The sequence below is a fragment of the Morone saxatilis genome, unplaced genomic scaffold (genome assembly GCF_004916995.1).
Source record: "Morone saxatilis isolate NCDOM2014 unplaced genomic scaffold, NCSU_SB_2.0 Contig10, whole genome shotgun sequence".
Taxonomy (NCBI): Eukaryota; Metazoa; Chordata; class Actinopteri; family Moronidae; genus Morone; species Morone saxatilis.
Genome location: NW_023339652.1, coordinates 17,491,093 through 17,504,944, shown reverse-complemented (window position 1 = coordinate 17,504,944; position 13,852 = coordinate 17,491,093). Strand labels below are relative to the sequence as shown.

General features: G+C 41.3%; 1 protein-coding gene across 1 annotated transcript in view; it reads left to right on the top strand.

The window, feature by feature from the left end:
• slc41a2b (solute carrier family 41 member 2b) overlaps window positions 1-3,256 on the top strand; it is a 51,298-nt gene extending 48,042 nt beyond the window's left edge. The window contains exon 11 of the mRNA XM_035674953.1: window positions 316-3,256. Coding sequence (XP_035530846.1) covers window positions 316-501 — 186 coding nt within the window. The 3' untranslated portion in view covers window positions 502-3,256. The remainder of the gene's footprint in view (window positions 1-315) is intronic.
• The last annotated feature ends 10,596 nt before the right edge of the window (window positions 3,257-13,852 follow it).

Sequence of the window (13,852 nt, the reverse complement as noted above, 5' to 3'; positions counted from 1 at the left end):
AATTGAAAATTGAATTGAATTGCTGCAGTGGCCAAGGGGTCGAATCTGACCCCTCATACAAAACTGAAGTGTAAAAACAATAGCTATTACTATTTCTCAGCTGTTACTATTTGGCCCTAAAATGTGGAAATATATTTTTAGTTTATGAATTCTGACTTTGGTAATCAGTCATTTTAAATGAATAACTCAATTCTTTCTCTATGATGAGGTTGTGCGAGCACTCTTTCTGAGAGAACCCTGGGTAACTCTGTAGGCTTCCTGCAGTGTCTTCATTTCAGGAAGCAGCAGTCTAATCCTCCTTTCCTTCTCTCCCAGGTGCTGCTATTGTTGTGTATATCAGACTGGATGGTGCACTCCATGTGGCGGAGCGGCAAAGATCCCGACAGTTTTTCCATCCCTTACCTGACAGCTCTGGGTGACCTGTTGGGTACCGCCCTGCTGGCGCTCAGCTTCCACTTCCTGTGGGTCATAGGAGACCAGGACAGCGACGTGGGCGACTGAGGCGGCCTTTGACAATAAGGCGACGGTCGGCAACGGGAATCCTGCCGTCTGCCATCTGACTTCTGACTTCTCACGCCCTTTAAGCCTTGTGGGAATGTGGGTGCTCTCTGCTGCCAGCCAGCACATTCCTCTGCTTCACTTCATTTAAACCACATGATGGTTAGAAAACTATTTTCTGCTCCTGGCTTTTTTTTTTTTGGTCCACACACAAAAGACATTATATTCCATAAATCTAGACTGTTCTTAGTACAGTACAGCACCAAAGCACTTGCATATCATATTGCTGGTCTTGTTAAGGAGGAGCAGGAAAACCACCCACAACGCTGAGGAAACCTCGCTGCTGTTAGCAAGGTTGTCTACTCTCAGTCAGAGGACTTCTCCTCACCAAACAAAAGTCTCTTTGGCACGTAGATATTTTGGGGATTTACCACCCACCGTGTCACAAAATTTGTTACTTGCCTTGTTTGTTAACAATTTGCATCGTTGAGTCAGTGGAGGGATACAGAGACGGCTGGGAGTGTGGAGGCACACTTTGAACTGCCATGTTAGCAGGTCTACCAGCAGCAGACCACTACTTAAAAGGGAGTAACATGAATTTGTATCGATGGTACGAGAATTCAACATTCCTTTCTGTCTACCTGTTGGTTTTTTGGTGTTTCCCCCAGTGTGCACAGTTGGTATGTGCTTTATCTGTACGCTACAGTTATACTTTTCCTATTTCAGTGTTTTGAGTTACCCCACAATGTTGTCTGCGAGGATACAGGCTGGAACATCCTTCCTGGCTGCACGTAAGCGAACATGCATACATTTTGACTTTTTTTTTTTTTTTGGATCAGGCGTTCCCCAACCTTTTTGGCTCTGGAGACCAACAAGTAAATCAAGTCCAGTCTCTGTGTGAATTGAGACGAGTCAAATGATTTCATGCCAACAATTTACTGAATGACAACATTTAAAAAATGTCAAAATAATGAACAGCCAGACAGCCAAGTACCATGGTACCACATTGTGGCCCAGTTGTTGAGTACTGAGCCTTTACTAGAACCCCATTCCGCGAAGAGCAACTGTCCAATCATAGCTTAGCAACTATAACTAGGCACGACAGGTACAGCAGGCTTTGGATTCCTACACATGTTGAAGCAGTGTGCATCTGGCTGTAGCTTGGAGCCATAGTTTGGATGAGGGTGTCTTCTTCCAAATCCACAAAAGTGTGTTTATCTGCTCTAATGTGAGAAGAAGAAGAAGAAGAACAAGTTATACTTTATTAATCCCCAAGGGGAAATTGTTAAGAAATAGTAAGCTGCTATTGTTAGCTAAGCAGCCAAACAGGCTTATGTTGGAATGATCTATCTTTTTTCTTTACTATCTACACTAACAATACTGTTTCTTTATTTAGTGTTACATGTCTTTTACATGGATCATTAACTAGTAGGGTTGATGACTTATTGACAGGGACAGGCAGCTTCAGCCTCAGTCTTTTAGCATTATAATTAGCCAGTTGCGTATTTAAGAATCCATGTAATATTCATAGGTATGTTTTCATTAGTGTATAATCACCTGAAAATAGGAATCGTTGTATTTTTGTTACCTTAGAATGAGCTGTTTATATTTACAGAGTCCTCTTCTACGGAGGCCACTATGTTTCTACAGTAGCCCAGAATGGACAAACAAAGACCTGGCACCTGGCACCCGGCACTCAATCGTCCCATGAATATAACGTTAGCTTAATTAGCTAGCTACAGCTCAGAGATGCATTATTATGAATTCCAATACTTTTCTTGGCAAGACACGTGTAGCGCTATGATTGGACAGTCGCCCATGACTTTTACTTTTCTTGCAGCCATTGATCTTTCAGCCTTAGCCTCCTGTTACATTCTATAAAATCGAACAGCTCTTCTCTGACATGTGAAACAAACCATGGAAGCCTTTGTATTTTACCTCAGCCTGCGTTCCCCCACCCATTTCCTCTGTTTGTTTGTCCTGTCTGTTCTCCTCGCAGGGTGTCCGGCTGTCGGGGGTTCTGCGGTGGGATGTGTGCATGCTAATCACATACTGTCTACAGTGCATGTGTGCAGTAGTATCAACACGCATGCACGCAAAATAATCAGCAGTTTTCAGCATTAACTGATTTTCTACTCATGTCAGGCTAATTTCATAATCACTGTAAACATAACCTGAGTGAATGCCAGATTTTTGCTCAATGTCATTCACTTTTTTAGAGTATGCCGTGTGTTCAAAAGGTTAGAGGACATTGATCCAGATGAAGCACCCCAATTATTATTTAAAAGAATCCCTCTGGCTCCAGGAGAAAATGATCTTACTTAAAAATAAACTCCCAAATCAAACCACCGCTTAAATCTGATCATTCAGAAGCATATTGTGTGCACGTGGCCAGTGGATCTCTTCAACTCCCAACATGTGCCTCTCGAGATTCACTGGTTAACAAGGTATTTTTCTCTCTCATGACATGAATGCAGTTTTCTTTCTATGGCATTTTAATACTGTGCAATGATTTCTTTTTGTACTCATTTCCAGTTCTAGGACAAGGACTATTGTATTTTTTGAAGTGTTTTATTCCAAAATGAGATATCCGCCATTTTAATCACTGGCATGAAACCACATACAGATATCGAAGCTGTCAGAGTCTAGTGGCTGACATAAATTTTGGAAATATTTCCTTTTGGGATGAAACCCTGTTTTTGCTTTCGTGGCTGACACGGGCCAAAAAATGTCTAAATAAATGTCTTTCAGTTGAAAAGCGTCTCATTTCTGGTTATTTTTGTTGAAGGGTTTAGCTGACAAGTAGCCGTCCTCCTCTCCACATGGGTATGCAGCAGCACTCATTACCGCACTGAAAGGGAGAGACAGCCGTCACATGAGCTCTGAATGCAGCAGATGAAAGCTTTAGAGATTGAGCCAGGGAGGAAAGGCAGAAGTTATGATTGAAATGAACAGTAAAAATCTTTATTCCCTTCTCTTTGCCTGAAGTGAGCCCTCGATATTATCTCTGTTCTCCGATGGTCTCTATGACAACACAACCAGGCAATGCTCCATCCTCTTCTCTTGACCTCTGTTTGGGAAAAGATGCAATCTTTGCACAGATGTCACACATACGCCCACCTCCATCACATATAGTAGCTCCTGTAAAAGCTGCTGTTGAGTTTCCGTTTTGTGGGAATGGAGCTACATAAGCTAATGGATGTTCCGGAATGAGGTCTCAGTAGGTCTGTTTGCTCTCACAAAATAATTGAGTGTTTGGCATTAATGCTGAACTGGGAGTACTGGAGTATTATAGTACTACCAGGAATGTGCACACATTTGAGTGGCCAATGTGTTGCCAGGCCGACGTTACACTGAAATGAGTCTAATGTTTAAAATTCAGTTCAACTTTATTTTGTTGCCTGAGCCATTTGCATTGGCACACATTGAAACAGCTGATCCTGATCAAATGAGCTGCTTTTTTTCATGCAGGTCGTGTTTAACCCACCCATCCACGTCTTCCTGACAATGACGTTTTTTTTTTCTTATTACGTCACCTGACCTGCTATGGCAGTGGTTCCCAACCGTTTCTATCATTTAATTAACTTACAACCCTTGACTTAGTGACATATTTTATGGATATTTCATAATATATTCAAAACTGTACAATGAACCCAAATAAAGAACTCATTAACTGCAAGACGTTTGTGTAAAATGAGTGATTTGGATGCACAAGATATTACTTGGATCTGATGAAAAACATCATCTTCGTGTTCGTTTAAATAATTATTTCAGATAGAAAATTCTTAAATAATAATTTAAACCAATACAAGCTATATTTATACTCACTGTAAACAGCCTCATCCTGACAACACCCATGCTCTCTACAAGAAGGGCCAGATTTCGCCCTCCCCTGGCTTTGGGAGGAGACTGGAGGTCCTTTCAGGTAAGCAGGGCTCTCCTCAGGACATTTTTATGACTCTGGTGGTGGCTCAGCCATCTTCTTATTGCTTGGGTGGTTGCTGGAGGAGGGGGGCAGTTACGGACAGGGAACAGGAAGAGACTCAATATAACTGATCAGGAACGTGAGCTCTGTCGTGGACTGTCCTCTGGACTCCATAGAGGAAGGAGAAGAGGATGTTAGTTAAGCTGACATCCATCTGTCATCCATGTGTTGAACAAAATATGAATTAACCATAAAATATGTCACTTAGTCAGGGGTCGTCAGTTTACTTAATGAAAGAAAAGGGGTCCCTTGCAGGTTGCAGTAGGCAATGTTGGTTCTAAACAAAGTTCTCCATAAATAGAAACACCAGAACAAACTCATGTACAGTACAGTAGCTTATTGATAAGGGCTTTGCAAAATGTAGAGACAAATGTCTTGCCTTATCAATCACTGTCTGCGTAGAAGGGAATGAGTTCACAGGCTGGCTCATTTAGAACAGAAAGCTCATTTATCGGGCCGTCTATCACCTGGATTGCCTGCATGAGGAGCCTGCTGGAGGTATCCCATTAAATCAGAAAAACAGAGCAAATTATTTTTAATTCTAAACTTATCTCAGAATTCTGACATAAAAAAGGCGTAAAGGAGTCAGTATTTCTTCACCAGTGTGAAGAAATGTGGAGAGTGTGGAGACGGCTTAGAAACAGACTATTGACAGAAAATAGAACTGAACTGTTAACAACTGATAACAAGTAAAATATGAAAATGTGAAGAAAATAATGATGTGGGGCATGCATTGAAGTGGAATCATGGCCTCATGAGTATTCCTGATGGATTATTAGCACGACAGCTGTTATTTCAGATGAGGACTGATCGGTTGGTTAATTTGGCAGAGCGTAGTTTCTCTCTGTGGCTCTAACACCACCAAACCTCAAAGTCTCCTCAGAAGTAGCCTCAGAATCGATTCTGTGCAGCTGATAAGTACAGCAGCTGATAAGAGTACAGACGCGTCTCTGCATTGGAGTGGCTTCTCGTGAAAACAGCCAAGCTAAAGCGCCAGCATGGAAACTTCAAAGTTGTGTGTCACTAGGTGTGTCTTCCTTAGAAACAGGAAGAGGCAGTTGAAGGATCAAAAGGAAAGGTGGTACTTACAGATCTTGTTCGTGGTCTAAATTCAAAGTCCTGGCTTGTGTAGCCAATGGATTTTCAACATGGTGAGAAACATTCCAACGCTCTACACAACCTTTCAACATCGTCAAATGGATTTTCTCACCTCTCATGTGATCAAAGCCGAAGGCAGCAGATACACTGTGGATTATTCATGTGTATGGATTGTTTTACTGGCTGAGAGAATTCAGATGAAGGGCTTTTTATTGCTGAGGAGGTTTGTATCGAACAACAACAGCAGGACATCTAAAAATACTTTATTATCAGATCATTGAACACATGCCAGGCTCTCAGACTGTACTGTTTTATTACTAACGGGGGAAGCCATGATTAATACATTTCAGTTGCTGTGCGAGCACGTGTTGTGTTTAACAATGCGCCTCTGTTAGAGTCTAGACGGTTTGTGTTTAACAAGGTCGATAGGACCCAGCGCTAGCTTGATTAATCGAGCTGGGAAGTTTTGGGGCTACAGACGCTCTCCTCGGTCAGCAGTGGTGACCCAGACAGGACCAGAGGGCCCGTGAAACCTAACCCCCCCCCCCGATCCGTCAAGTCATCCAGCCACCCATTGGGCTATTAGCAGTATGTTTAATGGAGAGCCTCCAGACAGACGGAGGGGGGGGCTTTCTGGAGAGGTCTGGGCAGTAGCACAGAGCCAGCTCCGAATCGACCATCCACTCCCGGGTGGCTCAGGACAACAATAGATGTTATCATACACAGCAAAATTGGAAACAGATTTCTCCAGAGGCCTGCGGGTCTTGCCAGTAAAGCCGAGGCGCTCAGATGTGTTGGAACAGTGTGACATTGAAACCAGGGACCTTAAATTGCACCATAAAGTGAAGGAGCAAAAGGTTTGTGAGGGTGAACTAAGAACAATCAAATCGTTACAGTGTATTGTATGGTCTTATAGCGGTTTCACAAGATATAATCACCTCTATGTGCTGGTATGCTGCAGATGGAGTGTTTTTCAGGTCCTCTGACCTATGAGGGGGTCTGTGTCTGACAATCTTTCCTAACATACTATGGCTACGTGGGTGGAGGTGTAAGAGTAGGGCAGAGTTTGAACTTCTGTCATCAATTTTATTCCGTATAACAAAGTGCAACACCATGAATGCCTTTGAGGACAGACTAATCAAAGTGTATAATCCACATTTGAACAATTTGTGGGGTAGCGACTACAGCGACACAGAGTTCTTGGAGACAGATTGGAGAGGCAGTGGGATGTAGTCAGCAGGGGGTGTCAGGCTAAACAGCTGAAGACGTCCTTGGACATAGTCGGATGGCATGTTGTACAAACTAGTTGATTTGAAGCATACTGAGGCTCAAAAGCATGATTCCTTGCACTTTTTGCACGATTTACTAAATAATAAAATCAAGGAAAAATGACTTCTCTCCCGCTTACTTGTCAGTGACCAGAGAAAAAGATTTTCTCTTTTTTCTCTAAGAAGACTTAACTTTTTTGACATTTTGACCAAAGTGTGATGGGCATGGCTTCATATGGAATCTGTCCATTACAAGTGTTGCAGTAAGCAAAATGACACATAAGAATGGTAACATTAATCTAGGTAGCCTTACTAGCATGAAAGAATTATTGCTAGTCTGTTATGTCCATGTGAATTAGAATAATTTACTTTACATTCTACTTGCCATTTTCCTCCAGGTCATGTGCACCACAACGGCTGTAGACCTCCCAAAGCCAGTTTGAGAACACAATCACATCAGTCAGATTAACAAAGGCTTTTTGGCTTCATCATCTTCCCCATCTCAGCATTAATTTTAGAACATCTTGCCAAATGTTTGCAGTTGAAAATTTGCCTGCTGGATAATTCTGGCATTTGCAGAACTGCAAATTAATGTGCGTTGAAATTGTCTTGTTGTAAATTATGAGTTGGCTTCGTCAATTGTGGGCTGGAGCTCTAATGGTGCCAGACATCATCAGAACCTGTGATATGTTTGAAACCTTTAAGGTACCCAGTGGAGTTTTTGACCACTGGTAGCGCTATAGAGCAGTGCTTCTCAAAGTTTTTTCAATAATGTACCCCATTTGGAATATTTTTATAAAAAATGTATTATTTATAATTTATTTATATATTTATTTTATAAATAAAATGCTTCATTTCACTAAATTTATGGCAAACCAATTTTTTGTCATGATGATGCAGTAACAATAAGCGTACAGTTGCATTTAACTGCATCTTTTTCTTAAGTTGCACTAAAAACAGTGGCTTCTGCTTCATTGAGGATCTTCATCATTCTCATTGGCATGGAGGCAACTGCAGTTTGACCAGCTGTCATCTTATGATTCAGATTATTTCAGTTAAAAATTGCATATAACAACAAGCAACAACAATAAAACACTGAATTTGTCAAAAAAGAAGCCTATGAAGTATGTATAATTGTTAAAAATGATTCCCTTAACAAGAAATAATCTACTTAAAATTTATCCAAATCACTTGTTTTACAAAAACCTCTTACTATCACTGAGTTCACTATTTGGGTTCATTGCACCCATTGGTCATCAGTTTAATAAATTATTAAAAAAAGGGGGGGGTCCTTTAAGGGAAACGTTTTGGAACCACTGCTATAGAGTAATGCTCTTATGAGTGGATCCCTACCAGCATGCATGGCGATACACATTTCTCCTGTTGGCTTTATGCTATTTGACTGATCTGCAGATGGTGGCAGTAACATGCAAACAAAGACAGTGAAGCAGAAGACTGCTAACAAACATGGACAATGAATAATGCACGCTATAAAACATTCTTAAAAATCTGCTTTGTAAATGTTGATTTCAGAAGACAAGAATATTTCTAAGAGCACACACTATGTATTTTGGTAACAAAAGTTTTTCCCCCACAGGGCACCTTTAACCTTACACACAAAAGTATAATTTTTTACCTTTATGGAGCAGCTGGGTATGTCAGTAACAGTGTTTGTAGTTTGACTTCCCCTGGGGCCAACCCTGCTACCAAACCACCTGTACATCCTGTCAGGGAAATTAATGGAGTGAATCTGACTTTTCTATAAATCTGATTTTTTGACTTTTCTGCTTGACTGGGCCGAGGTTGACCAGAGCATCTATGTGTTCTTACTGGGTAAACAGAGAAAGCCCTAACATCTCAGAGTGACATTCCTCTGCAGTCAGACTGTACATACTCTGAATGTTTCCCTGAATTCATTGAGCTCTCACACTGATCTGCTTTTGACCTGCTGTTCTCGTTGTTACTCACATAGGCAACATCCCACTGTCTTAAAAGTTGAGTAATTTCTCAGGAGAAACCCCAGAGACAGCTGGTAGCTGGCCTGGATGTGACACTGTGACCTCTGCACCCCCACCAAAGTGTCCTCTATCTTTTACACTGACAGTAACTGTACTTTGGACAAGAGAAGATCGATAGCACTGTTACCAAGGACAGATGACTCAGCCTGTAGTGGGTGCTCAGTGCTCCTGGAGTGAAACTTCGGTCGATCTGTCTTTATTTAGGCGGTTATCAATCTCATTTGGCACCAAACCTGAACTGAGACAGCAGGAGGAGACTGACAGCCTGTTGAGAGATTCAGAACTGTATGTGTGCCACCCTGTGAGCACCCCAGACACACTAATTGCCTGTCACCAAAGAGGGACACAGAATGAGGACACATTTCAGTGACAGTTTCCTCTGATCCTCACCTGTCATCACTCGACTCTAGAGGTAACGGCCAGTAACCGTCCTTCACCCTCCACCCAACCACGACTGGGTTCAAGCAAAGCACGTCAGCGCTGATGGATCGTCACATATGCAAGCTGTCACTGCTCCTTTCACCTAGAGCTAAATATCACACCACAGACATAACAAAAAAGTTGCTATATATAGTTTTTATGTAATGACATTACATATAGTATAGTGGTATGCACTGCTATGTGCTGCAGTGTCATTTTTGATCCCTCCACCAGAGTAAAAAGTAAGACATTTTTAAATCTGACACATAGTGGCTGCACCAATCAATAGTTTATATTAAAGGGAAACTTATTTATAGTAGTATAGTATTTTTCAGCTTGGACCCTATTTTGACATATTTTTGTTTCTAAGTGACTAATGTAGACAACAGTTTTTGAAATTGGTCCGGTACTGAGCCAGAGTGCTGCAGCCACAACCGTGAAACGGGCTGCAGAATAATCCTTTGGTGCAATCGCACACCGTCCACTAAAAGTGCTTGTTTTTGCCACCGGCAGGCTCAGATTGTGTCTGACAACCAGGGTTCAAAATACAGGGAAGGTAATGGGAGCTCAAAAATATTAAATGTGCTGCAGGTTTTTTCTGTATACATTTATGTATTCCCAGATTTTAGATGATGTGCGTCTTATAAACACAATGCTGTAAGTTCCTGCTGTGGCCATAAATACGTGGTCCCAAGTGGGCACACTTAACACTCAACATGTTCATAATTGTCATGGGATGCAACCTAGGTCTGGTCTGTTTAACCAAGTGACGCAAACCATTGCCTGTCCACTGTGAATTTTTATTGTTTATCAGCACAGAGCAACAACAGTCAATATTTTTTCTGTTTCTTCTGTGTCCCAGGTTAAATGTAAAAAAACAAAAAATAAATCTAAATCTCTGAAATTGATATTGATAGTATGTGTACCCTTCCCCCCCAAAAAATAAGGTGTAATTTAAACAGTGGAGACAATATTGAGCAAGGGATCATACAGCATTAAAGAATAATACCCCTTTTGTCTAACCAGAAACAGCTATTACATCTCTCTGTTTAAAGCCACCAGACTCCATTGACAATAACAGCAATTTTACCTCGCAGAACAGGGGAGTTACTGGTCTACTGCTGTATCGAATCGGTTAGTTTGTTTGTGTTATTGTGTGACTGTATTATTGATTATTCTTCCACCAAAATCTTGTGTTTCTGCTGAAAATACCATAGTTGCATCATGTGGCTGCACATGATTTTTAGATTGTATTGCAGCCCTATAACAAACAGTATTTTAAAAAAACGATGCAGCAGAACGAGAGATATAATTTTTTTTATCACACACATCCCTCTGCAACTCACCAGCAGTGTGGTTGGGGTGTGTTATGCTAGTCCAGTAGCCTGGAGCCTCTATAGCCTCAAGCAGAGAGGAGGAACCAGCTACAGATCTGCTTCTTACTAACTCCACAAACCAACATTTTTTTTCATCAAACTTGTAGTCTCTAGTCTCAAATTACGCTGACATCTGCTGCTGACAGGAGTGACATCACTTGACTTCACACAGCTGCCTCTGGAGACACTTAAGGCTTTATACAACCTTGAACACCTGGCAACAGACTTTAATGTGGAAAATTGGTAGTTTTGCTCCATTTTTGTGCCATTTTCACATCTCAACTTCCTGTTTTAATTGGAAATAAAAGTATATTATGAAGAAATGTTCATGAAACTTCCCATTAAAAGAATCAGTAGATCAGCAAATAAAATAGCATAGAGTAGCATGTTTCTTTGTTGTTATCATGCTTATCTGGCCTGAAAGTTCCCTGTCAGTGATATGGCAACACAGCTCACAGAAGAAAGTTCTCATGAAAGAACCCAAAACTGAAGGCAAACTTTGATCCAAACGTCCTGTGCCTCCATCCATACATCAGCTTAAGTGAGGACTGGCTGCTCTCCCCATCTGTTTGTCCAGTGCCTATGGTGTCTTTAGTCAGCCTCAAGCTGGAAACTGTCTCGGTGCAGACAGCTCATCAGGATGACTGGCATATAGAGTGCAGTCTCAAGGTGAAACGTTGAATATTATAGCTTCTAGAGTAATTATTCATGCTGAATATGTAGCTGCCCAGCCTCATACAGTCTGGCTGCTGGGAGATTGTGACAGAGGTTTAATTCACGGGCAACAAAACCATTCTACAACCATCACTAACCGTGTTATTTCAATATGTGGGTTGTCCTGACTAGAAAGTAAATATAATTTGCTAAACCCTCCCTAGAGATTGTTTTATTGCTCCCTCTTATAGGCAGGTCAGAGGTCACCTTTAGAACAGTGTATCATAGAGTGTACATCTGTGCTGTCAACCATAGCTTTTTTTTTTTAAGGAACATTTTAAATCCTGGTGTTTGAGTTCATGGCCGCTCACTGTCACATTTGCCAGTTACTGAAGCCTGAAATTTCTCATTTTGTTCTAGGTGGAGCTGAGGAAAGACAAAAAAGCATCACCATTAAGTGTTAAGGCTCAGAAACCTGCAATCAAGCTTAACCAAACATGCTTCAAAAACACCCCCTTCGCTAAGACATTTTCTCGTGTGCATCATAGCTATCATGTATCCTGCTCTCCTTCAGAGCGGTTGTACATCCTCAGAGATTTAACGATTTTACTGCCAACAAGATGCAGATAAGAACACAAACAGTGGAGACAGTATATCAGGTTATCAGTATAGTGATATTCTTAAGCATGACCATGTCTAGTATTGTTACATTGTGCAAAATTAGATATATTCCAAGAAGCTATTACAGCGCCAGACAGGGATGAGTCAGCCCTGATCTGTAGCCTTGTGTATATACTTTTTAACCATGATGTATCACCATGAGGTTGACATTTTTGTTTATAGTGAAATTTCTCAACAACCATTGAATTCATTTTCATAAAATTTTCTACAAATATACATGGTGCCTGGAGGTGATCCTGACCTTTACTTCAGCGCCACCAGCAGGTCAGAGTTTTAACTTATCCAGTGAATATATCAACATCTACTAGATGGATAGGCAAAGAATGTGCTGAAGAGTGTCATTGTTCCCCAGAGGATGACATTTTTTTATATATATATATATAGTTTTTTATACTTCTAATATTTTGGTTTAACAAAATGAATGGCATTTCCCATGTCTCAACATGTCAAACTATGATGGTGAATAGGGTAAACATTATACCTGCACACTCAGTGTGAGCAAGGCAGGCAAACACTGCCACTGGTCTACATGTACACGCTGTTAATAGTAAATCCAACTTTCAAAATGCACAACCAAGACACACGTTGGCAGCTCTCACACTGATATTAGCACAGTGAGAGTTTTGTAGGAGACAGCATCTAGTGGTTTTAGTGGAACTTCACTTTAAGTGCTGAACCAAAAATTAGTAGTAGCAGTATTTTCCTACTACTTAAAAGCTGCATTATTCAGATAGTAAGATGTGAGACACACAGCATCACTTCTCATCCTCCTCCTTCGTTAAATATTGGTGCATTTGCTCAAATAGAGGAATGGATGGATCGGATAGGCAGAAGCTTCACCAGTCAAGGGCTGTATACCTGTCCCTCAGCAAAGACACTTTGCTTATCCCACCAGGCTGCAACAGACATCTGTAATCTCCTGTCAGATGATTTGGAGACTAATGCCAGCTGTCTCTATGCACTCCCTGGTGCTGTCAAAGTCACTGCTGCGTTGCTTTTCTCTGCAAGTGACCAGTTCTATTGGTGGTATCCACAGAGACAGCTGGCACTAGTCTCCAGATCATCTGACAGTCTGTTACAACCAGGCAGGATAAGCACACAGGCAGCTACGTTTCCTCAGCAGAAAGCTGCTCGTTTCTCCAACTTGCCAAATCCACTGTTTAAATAGCATTGTTCCAGGTGCAGACAGACCTGGCTTTTAAAGGGGGATGAGAGATGGCACTGTATTGGTTTAATTCATTATGAAACTGTTTAATACTGATGCCTGTATATGACCTACATAAGCACACAAGACCATCAGCGAGAATATTGGCTATTCATATATGTATGCCTGCTGGTGGGCGGATTCCCCTTAAAATCAATTAAATGAGGGGGCAGAAACTCTTTTATCCACAGGGGGCGCCAGAATCAATACAAAATGAAAGTTCCTTGTTGCTGCTTTAAAAGACTAGTTATAATCCCTTTGCTCCTTGCACGTTACTAACTCAGATTATGCACCATTTAATTAGTAAATGCACTTGCACCACGCAATTAGACCACGCGCTTTAGATTGTTCAAATAGGGCCCTCAGATGCTAGCAGACAGAAGAAAACAAAACACACTTAATTCAATTTTATTTTATTTGTATAGCACCAATTCATAAGTCAGAATTCAGAAGTTATCTAGGACACTTTTATAAATTTATAAAATTATGTATTGTACTGTATTGGTGACAGCAGCAAGGAAAAACTTCCTTTTAAGAGGCAGAAACCCTTATGGCCTCCGCACACCAACCCGATTATCGGCCGTCGGACGCCGTCGGACAGTCAGGCGAGGTCGGTGGCTCGAGTTCGGTTCGGTGTGTCCCGTGCCGTC